The sequence below is a fragment of the Myotis lucifugus genome, unplaced genomic scaffold, assembly GCF_000147115.1.
Source record: "Myotis lucifugus unplaced genomic scaffold, Myoluc2.0 scaffold_21, whole genome shotgun sequence".
In the NCBI taxonomy this organism is placed as follows: Eukaryota; Metazoa; Chordata; class Mammalia; order Chiroptera; family Vespertilionidae; genus Myotis; species Myotis lucifugus.
In genome coordinates, this window is record NW_005871069.1 from 4,235,664 (window position 1) to 4,258,852 (window position 23,189).

At 39.8% G+C, this 23,189-nt stretch overlaps 1 protein-coding gene across 1 annotated transcript in view; it reads right to left on the minus strand.

The window, feature by feature from the left end:
* Positions 1 to 8,209: 8,209 nt before the first annotated feature.
* SLC5A7 (solute carrier family 5 member 7) overlaps positions 8,210 to 23,189 on the minus strand; it is a 33,549-nt gene continuing 18,569 nt past the window's right edge. Inside the window, exons 5-8 of the mRNA XM_006085722.3 lie at positions 18,277 to 18,420; positions 15,115 to 15,268; positions 9,860 to 10,077; positions 8,210 to 8,886 (exon numbers count right to left, since the gene is read on the minus strand). Of these exons, the coding sequence (XP_006085784.1) occupies positions 8,257 to 8,886; positions 9,860 to 10,077; positions 15,115 to 15,268; positions 18,277 to 18,420 (1,146 nt within the window). The 3' untranslated portion in view covers positions 8,210 to 8,256. The remainder of the gene's footprint in view (positions 8,887 to 9,859; positions 10,078 to 15,114; positions 15,269 to 18,276; positions 18,421 to 23,189) is intronic.

Sequence of the window (23,189 nt, forward strand, 5' to 3'; positions counted from 1 at the left end):
CTCAAGGCAGACCAGTCTCTGGGCTAAGGAGGCCCTGACTACTGGACTACTAGGGGCTTCAAACTATTGAATTTCAATCAGGTAGCCCAGAGCAAGAAAAGGACAGTGACTCACATTCACCTGCACTAGAGCAGCTCCCAGGAGGCTCAGGATAGACACACCAATTGACCAGATTCACAACATCAGAGAAAAATTCAGAGAGCCCCACAAATAGTGAACGCAAAGGTCTTTGAGTGTGTGTGGTTTTGTTTTTTGGTGTGTGTGTGTATATGAGTGGATTTATTGTTTTTTATTGTTTGCTTTTTTGCCTTTTTCTTCCTTCCTCCCTCCCTCCCTCCTTCCTTCCTTCCTTCCTTCCTTCCTTCCTTCCTCCCTTCCTTTCTTCTTTCCTTCTTTTTTCTTGCATATCTCTAATCTCTCCTTTTCTTTCTAATCTCTCCTTTTCTTTTTATTCTATTCTACTTTAGCCTATTCTTATTATTATTAATTTTTCTTATTTATTTTCCATTTTAATTTTCCTATCTATATACTAATATACCCATTATTACTACATTTTGATTTTATTATTATTTCATTTATTTTCTGTTTCTTTTAGCTTCCTCCTTCCTTCCATATAGCCTTTTTTGTATCCTTCTTCTCCATTTTTTCTTTATATCCCCTCTAAGTCTTTGGTCACATGTATTTTAGTATTATTTTTATTTATTTCTTTGCTTTGCTTTTCCTTCTTTTTCCTTCTTAGCCTTTCCTCTGGCAGCAAGTCAGAAGGGAGATCACTCCCACAACTGAGACATCAACAATCAAGTCCCAATTATAGTAGGAGAGTCCAAATAACTCACACAAGGGACATTCCTAGAGCATCCAGCTCAGGTGAACAAAGAGACTACACCATTGGGCCCCTCAAGACATTTTCTACATTAGCCCATCCAACAAAGACTGAGAGGCAAAATAGTTCTATGTAATACATATAAGAAGATACAAAGAGACAGCTAAAATGGATAGACAAAGAAGAAACCTCCAAATGAGATCAAAGAAGGAATCTCCAGAAAAAGAACTAAATGAAATGGAAGCAAGCAACCTATCCAACAGGATTCAAAACAATGGTTATAAAGATGCTTAAGGAACTTAGTGAAAATTGCAACAGTATGAAAAGGGAAATAGAGGCTAGGAAGAATTGACGAGTGATATACTGATATCAAGAACACACTGGAAGGTATTAAAATTAGATTGGCTTAAATAGATTGGATTTGGAAGAAAAGGTAGAAATAATTACCCAATTAGAGCAGCAAATGGGAAAAAAAAGTATTAAAAAACAGGAAGATAACTTAAGGGAGCTCTGGGACAACATGAAATGTAATAACATCTGCATTATAGAAATACCAGAAATGGTAGAGGGTGAGCAAAGAACAGAGAACCTGTTTAAAGGAGTAATTACAGAAAACTTCCCCAGCCAGTGAAGGAAAATGTCACACAAGTTCAGGAAACACAGATAGTCCCAACCAAGATGAACCCAAAGAGACCCACACCTAGACACATCATAATAAAAATGGCAAATTTTAAAGACAAAGAAAAAATCTCAATGGCAGCAAGAAAGAGACAGAAAATTACCTACAATGGAGTTCCCATGTGAATGTGAGCTGACTTCTCAATAGAAACACTTCAGGCCAGAAGGAAATGGCATGAAGTACTCAAAGTAATGAAAAGCAAGGGCTTAGATCTAATACTACAGTATCCAGTAAGGCTATCATGTAAAATTAAAGGAGAAATAAAAAACTTTCCAAACAAAAGAAAAAAAAAGTTAAAGGACTACATTACCACCAAACCAGCAATGTAAGAAATGTTAAAGAGACTGCTTTAAGAAAAAGAAGAAATGGAGAGAGAGAGAGCATCATAGGCATAAAGAAATAAAAGTGGCAATAAATAAATACTTATTAATAATAACCTTAAATGTAAATGGATTAAATACTCCAGTTAAGGATGTAGGGTAACTGAATGGATAAGAAAACATGATATATATATACAAGAGAACAAAAGATACTCACAGACTGAGAGTGAAGGGATCAGAAATATATTCCATACAAATGAAAAGAAAAAAAATCTGGGTAGTAATGCTCATATCAAACAAAGTAGACTTGAAAACAAAAGCCATAACAAGAGACAAAGAAGGTCACTTCATAATACTAAAAGGAATGAATCAACAAGAAAACACAACTTTTGTACACATATATAAAACCAATATAGGAGCACCCAAGTACATAAAACATCTTTTGATGGAATTTAAGGAAGAGATTGATAGCAATACAGTAACAGTAGAGGAATTTAACACCCACTGACATCACTGAATAGATATTCCAGACAAAAACAAACAAAAACAAACAAAACCCAAGGAAATAGGCCTTAAATGGCATACTAGGTCAGTCACTATTAACCTGTCAGATTGGCTATTATTAAAAAATAAACAAACAACAAGTGCTGTTAAGGATGTGAAGGAAAGGGAACACTAGTTCATGGTTGGTGGGAATGCAGATTGGTGCAGCCACTATGGAAAACAGTATGGAGTTTCCTCAGAAAAATTAAAATGGACTCCCATTTGACCCAGGGATTCCACTTCTGGGAATCTATTCTAAAACCCCTAGAACACCAATCAGAAAGAATATATGCACTCCTATATTCATAGCAGCATCATTTACAATAGCTAAATTTGGAAACAGTCGAAGGGCCCATGAGTAGATAAAAAAGCTGTGACATTTACACAATGAAATACTCTGCAGCTGTCAGAAAGAGGGATCTCTTACTCTTTGGGCAGCATGGATGGACCTGGAAAATATTATGCTAAGTGAAATAAGCCGATCTGAGAAAGACAAATATTACATAATCTCACTTATTTGTGGAATTTAATGAACAAAATGAATTGACCAATAAAATGAGATCTGAAGCATGGAGGCATGGAACAGACTGATATACCTCAATGTGGGATTGAGGGGATGAGAAGAGATAAACCAAAGAACTTATATACTTATGTGCATAGCCCATGGACATGGGCAATAAGCCATGAAGACATGGGGTGAGTTGTGGGTAAGGGCTGAGAAGAGTGGGGTAAATGGAGGTAAATGGGAGATATCTGTAATACTATCAAAAATAAAAAGTACATTAATAAATAAAAAATAAAATAAATAAAAATATGAAATGTCTGTTTTTACAATTTGGAGCTTTTTTTCTGGGTAATTAATATAATTTATCATTATCTTGTAGCTCCCTGGATCTCTCTCTGAATATCTGTCTAAGGAGAATGCTAATGATCAAATTAAACTCTCTTAACACTATTGAGTAAAATAAAGAAAGCAAACACAGGCTTCAATATCATATTTTAGACACTCTTTTCTAGCTCCTAATAATTTCCTCTAGAGCATAGATTTGTGGTTAAGCAAAAATGCATGTTCTCTATAAGTGTGTCCACAATGGTAGACCAATGGTTGTGATGTCTCCTGCCACAACTACCTATGCTTTCCTTCATTCATCCTTAAGCTCTCTCTAGATCCCTGCTCCCTATAGACATCCTAAGGCACAAATGTTTATGATTAAGGTGTAAGAGGCTGCAGTTCACCTGACGTTATATGTAATTACACTTTTAAAGACACCTTGAGAGTTTGGTAAGAGATATGAAGTACAGATTTAAAGCATAATGGGAACCAGTTTGTCATTTAGTGATTGTATATCCTACATCAACAATTATCAGACAGCTATTTGGTTTTTACCATCAGATTTCAATATTAGTTGAATATATATTATATCTATTGACTTCTTTGATTCAAAGAAAGGTTTGTGTATCATGGTTGCACTTCTATTCCAATAAAAATAATTCACTTATTTTGAGATATGATATCATATATTTCCACAAGACTTATGCAGGTGCAACATTTCCATTTGGCATTTACACAAGTTCCATTAGTTGGATGGTTTATTTCAATCCCATTGTATATTTTTCTTGAAGCACCATTTATATTTGTTTGAAGAAAGGGCTCCAAAAAGTCAAACCTGGACAAGAATATGCTGAATTATATGAGCACAATTTAATATAGAACCATCACATTTAAAACATTTACATGTAGAGTTGCAAATTTTCTTATGTGTTTTGACAGACAAAAATATATGTTTAGCAACATTTTATATATCTGTTCATTCAGTAGCAAACTTACAATAAATTATACATTATATCACAGTAAATGTTCTGAAAGACTAAAAAGAAAGTCTTGATTTATCTTTAAGATACAATGCTAATTTATTATTTCCAAATAAGAAAGCTAATAGCCATTACATTAGATGAACTTATTTTAAGCTTACATTCATTTAATATTCACATAAAATCATTACTTACAAGTATAGCAATGAAATTAGATTTTGACACTGGTATTTGAAAGCTTGTTGGTGACTCTATAGTTGTGTTGCATCTACAAGTTTGATGTTTTGAAAAGCATGTGTGAAGAAACTAAAATTACCCAATAAACATATTCCAATAGTGTAAGGGTATAAATATAAAATGTTTTATTCTAATGCTTTATTATACAGGCATTGCCTCCAAGGTTAATATAGCCAGTGTCTAAAATGTTTCTGTTGCTTTATTTTTATTGAGAATGGGTTTTTGAAAATTATGTCCACTGAGCAAAGCTGGAAGAATACAAAGCTGTCTCTAATACCTGTGATGTCTCTAATACCTATGATATCTCTAATACCTGTTTTATGCTAATCACAGTGCAAGTGATGAGCATAAAACATTGTCTTGTGCACTTCACAACTTTATTCCTTCCTTGGAAACTGGGGTAAATTTATTTGTGAAGGTGCTTAATTAAAGACTCTACAATTATTATTTCATTCCTCTTGATCTTTTACTATTTTTGTTCCTTTAAAAAATCATCTTGCTTATTTCACTCAGCATTTATTAGTGGATTTTTCTAGTAACCTAGGCTTTTAAAATCATCTAGTTTGAGAGTAGGTAGAAAATAATCCTATATAATAAAAGCCTAATATGCAAAGTGTCTGGTCATTGGTCGGCCATTCAACCAATCCAAGTGTAGCATGCTAATGATATGTTAAGGCTGCTCAACTGCTCACTATGACATGCACTGACCACCAGGAGACAGATGCTCCAACCAGTAAGTTAGCTTGCTCCTGGGGTCCAGCTGATCAGGACTGAGCAAGATGGGCTGGACATACCCTGGAGCCCTCCTGTGGTCCCTCCCCAGCTGGCCAACCTCCTGTGTCCCTCCCCAGCCCTGATTGTGCATTGGTTGGGTCCTCGGCCTGACCTGCACCCTCTCGCAATCCAGGACCACTCAAGGGATGCTAGAGGGCCAGTTTCGGCCTGATCCTGCAGGCCAGGTTGAGGGATCCCACTGGTGCATTAATTTGTGCACTGGGCCTCTAGTAGGTTTAATAAAATAGAACATTATGTGGTAGCTAAAATGAGTTATCTAGTTTTTAATATTTTTGATAAGGTAAACTATTTCCCCTTCATCTTTCTATTTATACAAAATGAATGAAATGAAATTAATTTTCACTATTAATATTTATTCTTTTTCACTGGATTTCATGATTGTTTGAACAATTATTGCCAGACAACAGTATAAAATGTCTGTAAAGAGAGTAAACTCCCCTATTGTACTCTGCTATAATGCTGTACTCTGTTACCAAGATTTTCTGTAAACACACAAGCCTAAATAGGTTGAAACAAAAATGGGTGGTGATAGAATGGATACAAATATGATTCAGGTAGTAGGCTAGAAAACATGGCACATCTGAAGTGTCATGTTTTCCAGACACTGTAGCCCCATCAATTAATCACTTTTACATGTCAAGTTATGTCATCAGTGTAGTTTTACTCTAATGTTTTCCTGCCCCTGGCTCTTTTCTCAATCAATGTCTGAGAATCTTAGGACGCCCACTCTTAGTGCTTCCCAAATTGCTCCTTGCAAGTTCTCCAGGGGGCACTGAGCATGGAGCAGATTCTGAGCAAATAAATGCGTAGAAAGAAGATACAGATGATGTTCTGTAGAGATTCTGAGTGCAATGTCATAGTCACCATCAAGATTTGCTAAAGCATTAAAAATATGAGATATTACAATAGGAAAAATTATTCAATTTTATGTTTTAAAATTACCCTGTAAATTTAACTCATGTTTAATAACAAAGATATAGTATCTAATGCTTTTAAACAAGTACAATTAAAAACAGGAAGTCTAGCTTCTCGATCACCACTTTTATACAGAATGTCCAACATTGAATGAACCTCACTTCATCTAAGAATCACAGAAAGGAAATACTTTTAGAAAAAGTGCTTTCATTTGAATAATTCAGTCTGCTTTTCTTTATTGGATCAAATGCTCAGGTAATTTTTCAGCTCAACAGTTTTCTTTGCTTTGTTACACACAGCTTCAATTATCCCTGTTATGTTACTGGTGGGAAAGCATTTAGAATTCTAAAATGGATACAAACCATTATATATACACACACATATTTTTCATTCTAGAAAAGGAACAAAATAATAGTTAGTGACCCACCTCATGAAAGTTATGTAGACACCAAATGTTAAAATTGGTGCTTCTTCCCTTTAGGACTTATTTTTACTTTATGCTTTCTTCCACATTTTAAAATTTACTGGATACTTGTTGTAGTGGTGATTTGTCCAGTACCTAAGACTGGCTTATATGAAAAAGTGCTATGAAGTAGCTTTTTAAAAATGTATTTTTATTGAATTTATTTGGGCGAAATTGGTTAATAAATTATATAAGTTTCAATTGTACAATTATATAATATGTTAATTGTATATTGTATTGTTTATTCACCACCCAAATTCTAGTCCCTTCCATCACCATTTATCCCTTTGTTGCCCTCTTTTACCAGCCCCTACCCTTTTCCTTTCTGGTACTCACCATACTGATGTCTGTGTCTTACGAATTTGTTTGGGATATTTTTGCTTAACTCCTTCACCTCTTTCACCCAGCACCAGCCCCAGCACCTCTCACACTCTTAACAATAAATTATCCTCATTAATACAGATGAATGAATTAAAAAGTACAAATTGGTAATCAGAATGGTCAGAGGGATGTGAAATACAATATAAGGAATAAATTCAGTAATATTGTAGTAACTATGTATGGTGCCAGGTGGGTACCAGAAATATCAGGGTGATCAGCCTGTAAAATATATGACTGTCTAAATACTATGCTTTACACCTGAAAATAATACAAAATAATGTTGAATATAAAGTGTAATAAAAATTTAAATAAATAAATAAATAAATCGGTGGGGTTTTTTTTTTTAGTTTTACTCCTGTCAGGACTCGCAGTTTGTCTCTCATTAGCCTTAATTGGTGCTATGGAGCTACCTCACCATACACATGGCTCACATTCACTTCCAAGCCCAGACATTACTTCTTTAATCATGAATCAGAACTTTATAAACTTAAAATGAAGATAAAAATCCACTGTTTTTCCTGTTACTTCTTCTTAATGACCTTTTGTGTTTATGGCTTTAAGGTTGCCCACTACCCATGTCTTCCTTGCCCCAGGTACTCTCCTCAGCGCATACAGTGGCTGGGGACACACTCAAAAAGCCAGTGCTCCTCCACGCAAATGGATTCTATTTTCCTATCACCCTGCACATAAAAAATCACCATAAAATGTTTTGTGTTTGCTTGCCTATGCTCAGAGTAATACATGCCACTACCAACAGAAAAACAAATTGCATATTCAACATGTGCTATAGTTAAGAACACAAGTTAAGGGATGCGTCATCCATCAAGAAAATCAGCTGGCTCATTCGTTGCACCATTCATTGGTGTAACAGTGCGTCATGCTCATAGCTTCTGGGAGGTGGTTAAACTACATTCACCAGTGTGTTAGCAGACAAGGTCTGGATCAAATGACCTAATTGCCTTGGTTCCTTCATTTCTACTTCATTTTTTCATAATAAAGCTACTCCGTTTGTCCCTCTGTTCTTTGAGTGGGGCTTTACTTATTACTGAAAATTTTGGAAAACTATCCAGAGACAAAACCAAGTGGGACTGAGAAACAGCAATGAGAAACAAAGCTGATGCTTTCATAGGTACTCCTTCTAGCATGGCCTGCGCTTGTACCGGTGCATTTTATATGGATTTTTGTCTTCCTGGATGTTATTTTTAAATATATTTTACATGCTGCACACCATCCCTCCAGCACTAGCCTGCTACATAAGTCTGAGAAAGCAGTGTTTTGTTTAGATGGGCTATTGTAAATTATCCTCAGCCCCAGACCCTTCGGGACTGGAATCCATTTGAAGGAAGGCCTCCTTATTGGTGAAAGTTGAGCTGCGAGTTATGCTATGTCGGGGCTTCACAGGTGTAAGTTCATCTAATTTAATATTTTCATTTTTGACCAGAATGGTCTTATCCATGTTTTCTTCACTGTGCCTTGCAACAACAGCATTGAACACATCTAATTTTGGTGGCAAGGTTCCGCTTTCAAATAGGTATTTGGCTAGATAAGAAATGCCAATGTTGGTTAAGAATGAGGTCACCATGGCCAGAGTTTTAAAGGGGAACCTCTGATTGTATATGCCATTCTTATCAGAGTAATAGCCGGGGTAAAAGAACAAGGGCTGCAGGTACAGATACGGCTCCCCGCCAGTTATTCTCAGGAAGAGGCCAGAAACATAACCTGCGGCGGCTCCATACGTGTTGGTTCCCTTGACGAAGAGCACACAGAGGAGCTGCGGGAAGATGATGATGTACACGAGGTCTGAGCTGAGGTACCAGAGCCCGTAAACGGTCTTTGTGAGCAGTGCCATGGCTGTTGCAGAAGCTCCAAACACAAACACTGTGATTCGCATGACCCACACGATTTCCCTGTCTGATGCCTGCAAGAAATTGCCACAGCTGGTCAAAAGAATCCCTTGCTTTCAATTGGCTCAACTTATGGGAAAAACAACCTAAAACACAGCCTATGAAGCAAGCAATCTAGCTGGCCTTTGGGAAGGTTGCTGAGTACAGCATGCAGGGACAGACCACCCACACCTTTCCAGGACTGTGCAGGGGCAGTGATGAGCTGAGCTAACCTGCTGTCATAGAAGAAGAGCACAAAGGTGGGGGTTTGGGGCATTGCTCATTTTACATATTAAGAAATAGTTCTTATGTGGCAGTGAGGAGGCATGGTTTATCCTTGCTTCCTCTCTCCATAGGAATCCTACCATCTTTAAGGCTACCACTTTCAAAAACAAGTGGGAACATTTTGTTAACAGTGACCTAGAAAATCTAGAGAAAGGCAAAGCCTTAGTCAAGGAAGAAGGTGGAGAAGGGCAGAGGGGCCCTCAGTAGCCCACAGTAGCATGGTGTTCTACAGCCACTAGACGTAGTACAGAAACCAAATTGGGGGATTAGTTTTGGACAAAGGTGGACTTGAGAATCAAGTGAAGAGTAAAGACAGATGTTAACACAAATCCCCATGAAATAATTTACCATGTTCTACTTCTACTAGGGTTCTCAAGTTTCTTAACATGTTTAATTAAACTCAAAGTTATTCTAAGATATTTTAGGTTTCATTACTCTTTCACTAGACAGGAGGGTTTAAACTGTAACAATGTAACTAAACATCTTGGGAAACAGTTATATTTCTTTGTTTCCTTTAGTATTAACATGAATGATAACATGCATTAAAAATACCTATATATAGCATAAGTGAAACTCATCATTATTTAACCTTATGTGCTTAATGAAAGTAGGGTCAAATTTTAATATATAATATTAATAAGTATGTAATATTACATACATAATAAATATACTAACAAAGACAACAACAAAACAAGAATGTAAGATTTAAAACATCCTTCTTACATTTTGTCTGAATGAAAGCTGATAGATGTTTCGAGCAAACATTGAACTTGCTGACAAGATAGAAGAATCTGCTGATGACATAACAGCAGCAGAAACTGCACCAAGACCGAAGAAAGAAATGTACACAGGGCAGAGATACTGCAGAACAATCGGTAAAATCATGTCTGCTTCTTCATTGCTTTTGGGATCTGGCATCCCATATGCAGTCTGGTTCCAGTCTATTGAATAGAAACAAAAGCATAAGGAGAACCAAAGTTATGTTCTTTGTCAATCTGGGGTCATCCTATTTACTGGCTAGTTTTTAAGACAAAATCAGAATGTATGAATTAGCTTAATTAGGTGGGAAGTCTAATTACTCTAACCAGGTATGTACTGGTCAAGTGAAATTACCTTATAGGTCCTAGATTCTAATGGGTTTTGGTTATACTTAGTCTTATTCAAAAGACCAGCATGGAATATGGCTGTGATAGATATACCTATCATCTATCTATCTGTCTATCTATTATCTATCTATCTATCTATCTATCTATCTATCTATCTATCTATCATCATCTATCTATCTATCATCTATGTATCTATCTATCATCTATCTGTCATCTATCATCTACCAATCTATCATCTACCTATCTACCTACCTACCTACATCTTCTGAAATTGTGGCATTCCATTGTACAGAATCATATAAAAAGTATTAAACTGAAACATAGATGATTTCTTTAGTCATTTGAGCAGACACAATGTTTCATTCCTTAGTCTTCAGGTATAAATGCATAAATGGATGAAGACAGTACTGGGGCTATTCTCACTCATCCTCTTTCTGTATATAAACTTGGGTTTGGAGCTTCCTCAGCATTACTTCTTTGCAATTAAATTCTTTTTGTATCAGCTATAAGTTACTAGAAATAGGAAGTATGATAGATAAAGGAAATTCCCTTTTTATTGATTAAAAAGTTCAGATATGCCTGGACTGTTTGGCTCAGTTGGTTGAGCATCATTCCCTTCAGGAAGAAGTCACTGGTTGGATTCCTGATCAGGGCACATGCCAGGGTTGCAGGCTGGATCCCCAGTAGGAGGTGTGCAGGAGGCAAATGATTGATTTTTCTTTCTCATAGATGTTTATCTCTCTCCCTTTCCCGTCTTCTCTCTCTAAAACCAATAAAAACATATTTTAAAAATAGTGCAGATACCAGGCTGAAATTTTCAGAAGGTTTTTGGACTCTGTGGTAAAAGGATTTGAAACATAAGTATTTTTTAATAGATAGCTCCTTTAATATTTAGTTATACAGTAGTTCCCCATCTGTGGACTTGCTTTCACTGGCTTCAGTTACTCACTATTAACCTTGATCTGAAATTAGAAAATTCCAGAAATAAACAATTTATATGTTTTAAATTGTGCCACATTTTAGTGTGTGATGCAGTCTTGTATGGTCCCACCCAATCTGGCCATAGATACATCCATGCTATACATGCTCCCACCATCAGTCACTGTGGTATCAGTAGCTGTCTGGTATCACAGTGCTTGAGCTTAAGTAACCCTTAGGCAGTGTCACAGTGCCTATGCCAGTCACCTCACTGCATCTCATTATGTAGGCATTGCATCATCTCCCCTCATCACAAGAAAAGAAGGATGAGTACCACAGAATAAGATATTTTGAGAGGAAGACCACATTCACATCACTTTTATTATAACATAATGTTATAATTCTTCTATTTTATTATTAGTTACTAGAGGCCTGGTGCACAAAAATTTGTGCACTCAGGGAGGTCCCTCAGCCCAGCCTGTGCCCTCTTGCAGTCTGGGACCCCTTGGGGGATGTCCACCTGCTGGCTTAGGCCTGCTCCCTGAGGGATTGGGCCTAAGCTGGCAGCCCAGGAGCCCTCAGGGGATGTCCACTTACCAGCGGGGAGCAGGCCTAAGCTGCAGTCGGACATCCTTAGCACTGCTGAGGAGGCGGGAGAGGCTCCCACCACCACCGCTGTACTGGCAGCTGTCAACCTGGCTTGTGACTGAGCAGAGTTCCCTCTGTGGGAGCACACTGACCACCAGAGGGCAGCTCCTGCATTGAGCATCTGCCCCCTGGTGGTCAGTGTGTGTCATAGTGACCAGTCATTCCTAGTTGTTCTGCTGTTATGGTCAAATTGCATATTACCCTTTTATTTCATAGGATAGAGGCCTGGTGCATGGGTGGGGGCCAGCTGGTTTTCCCTGAAGGGTGTCCCGGATCAGGGTGGGGGTCCCGCTGGGGTGCCTGGCCAGCCTGGGTGAGGGGCTGAGGGCCATTTTCAGGTTGGTCACACTCGCTTCAGGGAGGGAGGTCCTGCTGGGGTGCCTGGTCAGTCTGGGTGAGGGGCTGATGGCTGTTTGCAGGCTGCCAAGCCCCCCAGCAGGGACCCTCACCTCATGAGGGTGTGGCCAGCCTGGGTGAGGGGCTGATGGCTGTTTGCAGGCTGGCCACGGCCCCCAGCCACCCAAGCTCCCAGTGGAGGCTGGCTGGAAGCAGGTATCTGGGATTTATTTATCTTCTATAATTGAAACTTTATTGCCTTTAGTGGAGGCCACAGCTGGCCAGGGCAGGCAGGAAGCTTGGCTTCCTCCATCGCCGGGGCAACCAAGCCTCCTGCTTGCTCCAGCTCCATGGCTGCTGGCCACCATCTTGGTTGGGTTAATTTTCATATAGTCGCTCTGATTGGCTGGTGGGCATGGCTTGGGGCATAGCGAAGGTACTGCCAATTTGCATGTTTCTCTTTTATTAGATTAGATTGTTGTTAATCTATTAGTGTGCCTAACGTATGTTAAAGTTAATCATAGGTATTTATAATAATAAAAGCATAATATGCTAATTAGACCGGACATCCTTCTGGACAACCTTCCAGAAGAAGCTGGGACTGTAAGGGCCGAGGCAGACACCACGGTTGCCTCAGGCTGAGGCAAGCCACTGTGGCTTGGAGGGCCGAGCCCCTTGCATGAATTTCATGCATCGGGCTTCTAGTGTATGTATAAAATAAAACATAGTATATACATCAGGTCTTTGAATAATGTCATTTCAGTCAGTATCATCCTATATAATAAAAGCTTAATATGCTAAGTGTCTGGTCGTCCGGTCGTCTGGTTGTCCTGTCATCCGGTCGTCCAGTCGTTCATTTAAGCAATCAAAGCATAATATGCTAATGATTTGCTAAGGCTGCTAAACCTCTCACTATGATGTGCACTGACCACCAGGGGCAGACACTGTGACTGATAGGTTAGCTTGCCAGCCAATTGGGCAAGATGGGCAGGACATGCCCTGAATCCCCCCCCCCCACGGTACCTCCCTGGCTAGCCAACCTCCCATGTCCTTCCCTGACCCTGATCATGCACCAGTGGGGTCCCTCGGCCTGGCCTGCAACCTCTTGCAATCTGTGACCCTTTGGGGGATGTCAGAGAGCTGGTTTCGGCCTGATCCCGCTCAACGCAGGAGCTTCCCACGGTGGTCAGTGTGCTCCCACAAGAGCGCCACTCAGCCAGAAGCCGGGTTCATGGCTGGAGAGCACAGTGGCAGTGGCTAGAACCTCTCCCACCTCCGTGGCAGCACTAAGGATATACGACTGCCATCTTAAGCCTGCTCCCCACCAGTCAGACATCCCCTGAGGACTCCCAGACTGCAAGAGGGTGCAGGCCAGGCTGAGCGATGCTCCTTGAGTGAACGTATTTCATGCACCGGGCCTCTAGTTTTGTTATATTGTTGATGGGATCTTATAGGAACCTAACTCTTGCTTGTTACCAGTTAGTCTATGGTAAAGTTGATTTCATTATACATCATTTTGCTTAAAGTCACAGAACCTATCAGTGATGTTAAGTGAGGACTTACTATATGAGATTTGGTACTACCTGCAATTTCAGGCCTTCATTGCATGCCTTGCAATGTATCCTCCGTAGATAATGGGGTACTTCTGTACTAGCATATGCTAAAGAATACATGTACATTAATATAGCTCTTTTTTATTTGTCTAACTTCTGTAATGTCATGATTATAGAATCAAATAGTAGTCTTTTCCCTTGCCACTCCCCACCCCTACCCACCCCATTTTCCATTACAATTGTTAAAGCCATGATTTGATGAAGCCAATTTTATAGCATTAACTGATATGTCATGATACCAGAAAAAACAGTAACTAAAATGTCTACTTAATCCATAAAAAATAAATTTTATATTTTTTTAGTGGATTGTCCTGCAACACACATGCATACACTAATGGCCAGATCTGTCTTCTGATTGTGACATAAATACTATCTTTTATTCAAAGGCACTCAGTCACCATTATCAGACATTGTTTTAAATGTTTGCTTATGTCATGTATGTACAACTGGAATAAAAGCATACTATATGAACCATAACTGCTCTCTTAAAATTTGTCATCCAATAAATAGCTCTACAAACTGTGGGTATCATCCTGGATAATATTTACAAGCACAACAGAGTAAAAGGTCAACTTCTGGAGTCTATTTTAATTAGCTGAACCTACAGGGCTAATATGATATATTTGTGTAAAATACTCAAAAAGTGTATAACATGGGAACATATGATTTGGGAAAAATCAATAAGTTCAGTAAAATTAAGGGTGAGATTTAAAAACTGTTCGAGATAGAGGCTAACTGGGCGGCAAAGATTTTATAATGCTCTTTTTACCAACTTGAATAAGTTATTCTCTAAGAGACTTAGTGCCTTAGTTTATCTTTATCTACACACTTATTGACTGATTTCTCCAAGAAGAAAAACTTCATTAACAAACAATTGAAAGGTAAAACAGCACTTTCAGGTTTAAAGTGGTCATGGTAATGGCAGGCAAACTTCTGGCTGTACTTTGATTCATCAAGGGGACTTTAAAAACCCTGGTTACTGGCTCTATCTTAGATTATCAAAGTAAAATCCCTGTGGGGTGAGACAGAAATAGATATTTTTTAAAGAGTCCCTCTCCTCCGCACAGATGTGAATTGTACCTTGATTGAGTAGAACGGCTGACAGGATTACATATACACAGTTGATAAATATAACAATGTCCGAGGAGGGGATGATTATAAATATTTTATTAGTGGGATGAGAAGTTGGAAATGTTTGGAGACTACGAATGTATAATACAATTTGTTAAACACTATAACAATGGACTATGTGGGGGTAAAGAGGACAGTGAGAGAGGGAGAGTAGCTGTGGACTGTGGCAATTGGTAACTTTGCTGGAGCTTGAGTGGGTCAATGAGTGAAGCTGCAAGAGAGGTACCTGTTGATGCTCCAATGGCCCCGATGAGTACAGATGGTATAGCCATCACCAGGCATCCAAAAGCTGCCAGGAAGGATAGCACCTGAGCGTAGGTGGCTGAGGATGAAGAGAGGACTCTCTGGAAGTAGGCTTGCCATGGGATTCCACCCAACATCTGCATGGGAACCAAAGGGACTCAGGATTTTATTAGAGGCAAATAGCATGTATTAGATACTTTCAACATGAGATTATATTTATATAATCACATTCAGAATAGTTGTATGTATATTGCTAAAGTATAAAGAATGGTCCTATATGCCATATACCTCAATGGTTATTATTTTGTTATTACCATATTTACAATTGTGTGAAATTTCTTCCAGTTCTTTTCCTTTGTAATTATACAAGACAATCTTTTCCTAAATCTACCTACTCTAAGCTGTATTACAATGTCCTAGAAGTCTCTTTGTTCTTATCTGGAGGAACTAACCACCACAAAATTGCCTCAAAAATTAAGATTCTGAAAACATGGCGTTTTAAAATTTGAATCCATATAGCCCAATGAATATTTCTGAACTCCAGTATGTGCCAGGCAAGTAATGGTTGTCAGAGCACAAAGAGGAGCAGGGATGGCTCTGCTCTGGGTCGCTGTCCACCAGGAGAGTCAGTGCAGTGCAGGGTTCTCCAAAGCAGGGTGTGCAGAGCCTCCAGACAATGCACTCGGCATCCAAATTATCAGAACTTCTATTGGTACTCATTTTACCTCATACCTAAACCTCATATGGCTATTTTATTAAAGTATACAATGTATCAGTAAAGTGTATATAAATAATTTATAAGTACATTTACCTACATTGAGAGTATATTTAAAATTTATATTGAGGAAATACTGTGAAAAAAGCTTGGTGACACTGAACTATTATATAATGTATTGGCTGCTGTAAAGAGGTGTGTATGGGAACAGAAGTGGGAAGCAATTACTTATTTGGGGGTAACTAAGGGGTGGAAAGGCACAATGAAGCACAACTGCCTGGTAATTAGGGAAACCTACAGAAATGACATTTGAATAAGTCCTTAAGTCCTGGGAGAGTGTCACTAGATGGAGATGAAGGGAGAAGAGAGTACCTGGCAGAGAATCCAATAGAAAAAGAAAGAAAAAGAATGATGAAGCAGCTATGAGAACACTATGTGTTTTGTGGAAATGGAAGTCAGGGTATGTGGGAATGGCTAGAGGGAAGGCTGGGAAAATACCTTCCCATTCATTGCTGTCACATTCCTCTGACTGGCATAGAGTTGGTGTTTAATAAACATACTGTATATCATATGAATGAAAGAATTGATGAATGGGTTTCCCATATAATTGCCTGTTTCTCTCACCCAGCTCTCAATTCAGGAAAATCCATCTTGTTAGTCATTGTCACATTTGTGCCAATTTAGAGGGCCTGGCACATACTGATTCCAGAGCAATTCCTTTGTTATAAAATCCATACATGTTTAACAGTAAAAGATAAAAAGGTAAAAAAAAAAGTTCTAAAACTAATTATCACATCTCAAGTCTATATTCTTTCCAAATTTTTGTTTTGCAAACTGTGAATCAACATATAATTAACCTGATATTGCTCAATAATATCACTGATTCTATGAGTTGATATATAATAATTTACATACCAATCTCTTTTGACATTTAGGTCACAAGTAGGGTAAAATCTGACCTCCACTGACAAACAGGAGTTCTGGTGGCCAGGTGGAACATGGGCTTGGAGGAGTGAGAGGTGCGAGGGCTGACCTCAGGGAGACCACTGATGGGCTACAACAATAGGCCAGGGGAGAAAAGCTGTCAGCCTTACCTTGTGCTAGTCCAGGGACAGTGGGCAGTTCAGAATGGGATTGAGAGATCCCCCTTTATATGACAAGTGGAAGATCATAGACCATTGGTGAGACATTTCAAGGCTCACTTCTATAGTTAAGTCATTCATTCATTTCAACTTATTTTACAATTTAAAGAATGAACATGACTTAATCATATAACTTTTTGAGCTGGCAAAATTTAGTCATTGGATATAATGCTTTATCTTGAAGATTAGCAAACCTGAGGACTAATTGCTATAGAAGAAAGGACCTTGGGGTTGTGCTTCATCTCTATTTCAATGTCTTGCTCAGACAATGGTGTTATTATTAACAAATTGCCTTTCATTTTGCATCTCCTCATCTCTTCCATATACAATGGAAGAGATGAGGCCATATAACCATAACATACCCACCATGCAGGTACAGTTACATACACATATAATGCTTGATACTTTCTCCATTAAATTCAAAATTGTGACCCATTTAAGGATAACTTTAGCCAATACATTTTGTAACAATCCTTGGAAAACAAGACCCCTCACCTCCATAATAAACATTTTTTGTTCTTGTTCTCCTGCCTTCTTACCAGGAAATTCTTTACTGAGATAGATACATCTAATTTCAGTGCTAAAACTTAACAAGTACCACAAAGACAAAGTAAAATCATAGTAAATTATGAACCATCTAAAGAGAAAACATAAACAATTTCCCCTTAATTTTGATATAAAATTATTTTATTTTATACAAAATCCTCCTAATTAGCAGGTAGGTCCCTTTGTTTTTCCCTCTTCTCTTAATCTGTGATCTGCCTTTATTTCTTCCGTACTCACTTCTCACTGACAGCACCTCTGCCCCAAGGTTCTGTTATTCCCAGGTTGCCTCGAACTGCCCAGGCCTTCTTCTCTGAGGATGCCTTTCCCAGTTTGTCTCAGACACGTGAGGCTGTAGCACCACTAATTTACTTACTATCTAGAGACTAAATGAGTTCATTATTTCAGAAGAATTTGACTTTTAAAACCTAATTCAAAATACAAGTGAAAACTTTTAGTTGGCTTGGCCCTCAGATTGAGGAGGTATCCGGGAGTATGGCATGGGGTTCCTTCATTTACAGCACAACAGGAATGTGTACACACAATCCCATGGCTGTTATCCTTTAGGGTCTCACTTGCTCTCCGCTTTGACACCAGTCAGCACCATCCTTCCATAGAAAGTAGTATATTCAGAAATGATCATGAGCCAGTAGGTGAAATTTACATAGAAACATTTAAATCTTGAAAATGCATTTGATTTTAGGGAAAAAATTAGGTTGCATTTATCAGTTAAGACACCACTTACCAACAACAGAAAACTGTCAAGCCAAGTGTAGACTTCAAATGATTCAATGGTGCCCAGCCAAGGAGCCTGGTATTTGGCATGTGTAGACGTAAACCCAATGTCCGTAACTGCAGGATGTGACAGTGCGAAAGGGACGCTGATCCACTGCAACCAGTGACATTCGATTGTTAGGCAAATATTTTTAACTTTAATATATGCAAGACTTAGCCACCTAGTTCTTGTTTTTTTTTCATAGACCACATAGCTCAGTAGTTTCTCATATTCAGACAGAGAAGAAACTGGAATCATGTTATCTGGGGAACATCATGAATATTGACTTAGAGAAGTTAAAGTAAACATCCTTCTGTGTTTAACTGCACCAATAATGTCAAGTAGAGAAGAAGTCACTAGAAACTTTGTGGGGAGAACATTAAACTTGAGAATATAATCCTATATAATAAAGAGGTAATATGCAAATTAACCTTCATGCCCTTGCACAAGATGCCTCCCCCATGTGGTCAAAGATGGTCGCCCCCATGTGGTCACTAGATGGCCACCACAAGATGGCCGGCATGGGAGTGCAGTTAGGGGTGACCAGGCTGGCAGGGGAGGGCATTTGTGGGGAACAGGTCTGCAGGGGAGGGCACTTAGGGGCAACCAGGACAGCAGGGAGGGCAGTTGCAGGGGACCAGGCCTGCAGGGGAGGTCAGTTGGGGGCAACTGGGCCTGCAGGGGAGGGCAATTAGGGGCAACCAGGCTAGCAGCAAAGGGCAGTTGGAGGTGACTAGGCCATCAGGAGAAGGCAGGGGAGGGTAGTTGGAGGCAATCAGGCCGGCAGGGGAGCAGTTAGGTATCGATTAGGCTGGTAGGGGAGTGGTTAGGGGATGATCAGGCTGGCAGTCAGAAGCAGTTAGGGGCAATCAGGCAGGCAGGCAGGCAAGCGGTTGGGAGCCAGCAGTCCTGAATTGTGAGAGGGATGTCTGACTGCCAGTTTAGGTCTGATCCCTGTGGAATCGGCCTAAACCAGCAGTGGGACATCCCCCGAAGGGTCCCAGATTGGAGAGGGTGCAGGCTGGGCTGAGGGACACCCCCCTCCAATGCCTGAATATTGTATACTGGGCCTCTAGTATAATAATATAATATAATATAATATAATATAATATAATATAATAATATAATATAATTAATATAATTAATATAATTAATATGAAATATAATACAATATAATATATAATATCTACACTAATAAAAGAGAAACATGGTAATTAACACATGACTGCTACCCTTCCCATTGGCTAATCAGCATATCCTTATGCAAATTAACTGTCAGCCAAGATGGCGGCCGGCAGCCAGGCAGCTGGAAGCGAACATGAGGCTTGCTTGCTCCAGTGACTGCAGACTCCAACGTTCCCCGCCTGACTTGCCGGCCTCTGAGCTACAACTCTAAGAAACTATGTTGCAAATATAGAAGCTAAACAAAACCCCAGAAAAAAGCTTTCAGCCAGCCGGGATCTCAGAGCTAGAGTTATACATTGTTTCGATTATAGCAGCAGAAGCCTCAGAGCTAGAGCCAGAGCTAAAGCTGGCTCAGAATAAAAAAAAAGAAAAAAAGGAGTGGTTGGGAGCTTCAGTCAATTGCCAGCCTGAAAACAGCCCTCAGCTCCTCACCCAGACTGGCCAGGATCCAGGACACCCTTCAGGGCAAACCAGCCGGCCCCCAGGCTTCTATCCTATATAGTAAAAGGGTAATATGCCTCCCAGCACCGGGATCAGCAGAGCCGAGAGGCCTCCTGGCACCGGATCAGCGTGACAGGGGGCAGAGCCCAAACCCCCTGATTGCCCTGCGGCTCTGTGTGTGACAGGGTGCGGCGCCCCAACACCCGCCCCCCCCCAGGCCCTGCTCTGTGTGTGACAGGGTAGAGCCATAACCTCCCCATCGGCCCTGCCCTGAGTGTGACAGTGGCGGCGCCCCAACCCCCTGATCCGCCCTGCTGTGTGTGTGACAGGGGGTGGTGCCCTAACTCCCCTATCGGCCCTACTCTGTGAGTGACAGGGGGAAGCTCCTCAACCCCCTGATGGGCCCTGCTCTGTGCATGACAGGGGGGAGCTCCCCAAGCCCCTGATTGGCCCTGCTCTGTGCATGACAGGGTACGGAGCCCCAACCCCCCTGATGGGCCCTGCTCTGTGCGTGACAGGGGGCAGTGCCCCAACCTCCTGATTGGCCCTGCTCTGTGCGTCACAGGGGGTGGTGCCGCAACCTCCCCATCGACCCTGCCTTGAGTGTGATAGGGGGCGGTGCCCCAACCCCCCAATCAGCCCTACCCTGAGCGTGACTGAGGGTGGCATCACAACCTCCCAATCCACCCTGCTCTGTGCATGACAGGGGGCAGCGCCCCAACTCCCCAATCAGCCCTGCTCTGAGCCCAACCAGGGGCTGCACCTAGGAATTGGGCCTGCCCTCTGCCACCCGGGAGCAGGCCTAAGCCAGCAGGTCGTTATCTCCCGAGGGGTCCCAGACTGCGAGAGGGCACAGGCCGGGCTGAGGGACCCCCCCTCTTCCCCGCCGTGTGCACAAATTTTTGTGCACTGGGCCTCTAGTATAATAATAAAAGTGTAATATGCTAATTAAACTGGGCAGCCAAACGACCTTCTGGAGGTCATTCCAGACATCCTTCCTGATGAAGCCTCGGTGGCAGGGGCCAAGGCAGAAATGGTTAGGGGTGATCAGGCAGGCAGGCAAGCAGTTATGGGCAATCAGGCAGGCAGGCAGATCAGTTAAGGGCAATGAGGTTGTCAGGCAGGGGCAATTAGGCAGGCAGGCAGAGTGGTTAGGGGAGATCAGGCAGGCAGGCCAGTGAGCGATTAGGAGCCAGTGGTCCAGGCCAGGATTGCGAGAGGGTGAAGGTCAGGCTGAGGGACCCTCCCTTGCATGAATTTCATGCACTGGGCCTCTAGTATAATATAATTAATATAAATAATATAATATAATATAATATAATATAATATAATATAATATAATATAAATTGTTTTATTTAAATTAGAAAAAGATAACCATTACCATTCATTAAAGTGACAAGGAAAGATTTGATTGAGAAATTGGTGGATGAAACAAATCTTCATGCATGATCCCAGTACCTGATTTGTAGAAGAAGAAGCAAGTTAAGGGACAGATGGTCTATGTGGAGCAAGGTAAACAGCAGAATATAGTGTGTGTGTGTATGCGCATGCACACACACACGTGTGCACGTGTACATGAGTGCATGTACACACTGTTGGGTTAGGCGCTTTGCTTGCATGATGGTGGCTTAGGGAAATGGGATACATAGAGATAGATATGTGGAGAGAACCTTGAATTGTAAGCTAAGAGATTTTTATTTTGTTTTGTTACAACTAGAAGCTAGAGGAATTCCTTCTGGATTTAAAAAATATTTTAGTAAAATGTCTTCTTCATTTTCTTATCATAGATATGAACAGTGAGTTTACAAAAAGGGAGGAATCAGGAAGAGTAATAAGGTGGCACTGATATAACCCATATAAAGCCCTGAAGCTGAGTCATGACAATGGGAATGAAAGATATTGTTACAAAAAAGAATTATAAAGAAAGATTCAACAGTTATCAATTACAATAAGAAGAAAGAAGTCAGAAGGAAAAATAACTAACATATAAACCTCAAGTTTACAGTTGTAGGATGATGATAAAATCAATAGAATTAAAGAATCTGAGAAGAGGAGATGGTTTATGCTGTAAGTTGATTAATTATATATGTATGTATAGCACTTTGAAACTTAAAGAAGAACCTGTATTTAGCCTTTTATTCCACCAATTTAATAAGGCCTGAAGTAGTTACAAACAGAACTTGATTCCTTATCAATTAGATACATTTTGTAGCAGAAACCCACTCTAAAATGCATCCTTACATATATTTGCCCTGCATGGTTTTACTAGCACATTTGATCTATGCACTTACATATTTTAAGTTCTGGTCTCATACAAAGCAATACATCCTGAATAAATAGATTCATCCCTGGAGCTGTGTTCATTAGAATACCAAGTACATCTTTTATGAGAGCTGTCATATGCCAAACTAACCTCATCTCTAACATTCATAATGGACCTGTATTTCTGGAAGTTTATGATGATGCTAAGAAAACTCAGAATCTCAGCACTCTCACTTGCTTTTGGATATTTAAAAATAAAAATGTAGAAATCCTTGAGCTAGTTAAATATTTTTGAATTTAACTAAGATATAAGTGAGTGAAATACTTGGAAATGAAAACAAAATGTCTAGAAGAAAAAGAGGAAATATTGTAATCATTGTTAAATATTATAATTATGTAAATTAATGGATAAACTATAATTATAACTGTAATTCATTCTTTTAAATGTTCCTCCTGTATATTAGAGATGCAAGGAAGTAAAGAACAAAAGAACCAGATATGAGTATAAAATTCATTCTTCATTTTCCGTTTTAAGTATCTAGTATAAACACTAATAGAGTCAAAAGCTTTTCATGATATTAAAAAAAACATCAAGGAGAACCAAGGGTGCTTAGATCACCCACAGGAAATGAGTCATGATCAGCAGTCTTAGCTCACTGTCCATGGCCTTTGCACAAGGGTGTTGCTCTTGTAGGATACACACCTGAGGTCATGCACATGCACGAATCATCACAGCCACCAGCACAGAGTGCATATTCAATTTACTGTATACTTCAGTATGTCTTAGGTGGTGGATATTATTAAATGTACAATTATAATAATCAAATTTTTAAAATTTTTGTTGATTCTCACCGACGGATATTTTTTCATTTATTTTTAAAGAGAGTGGAAAGGAGTGATGGAGAGGGAGAGAGAGAGAGGGAGAGAGAGAAACATCAATGTGAGAGAGACACATCAATTGGTTGCCTAAGGCACTTTCCCAGACCGAGGCTGG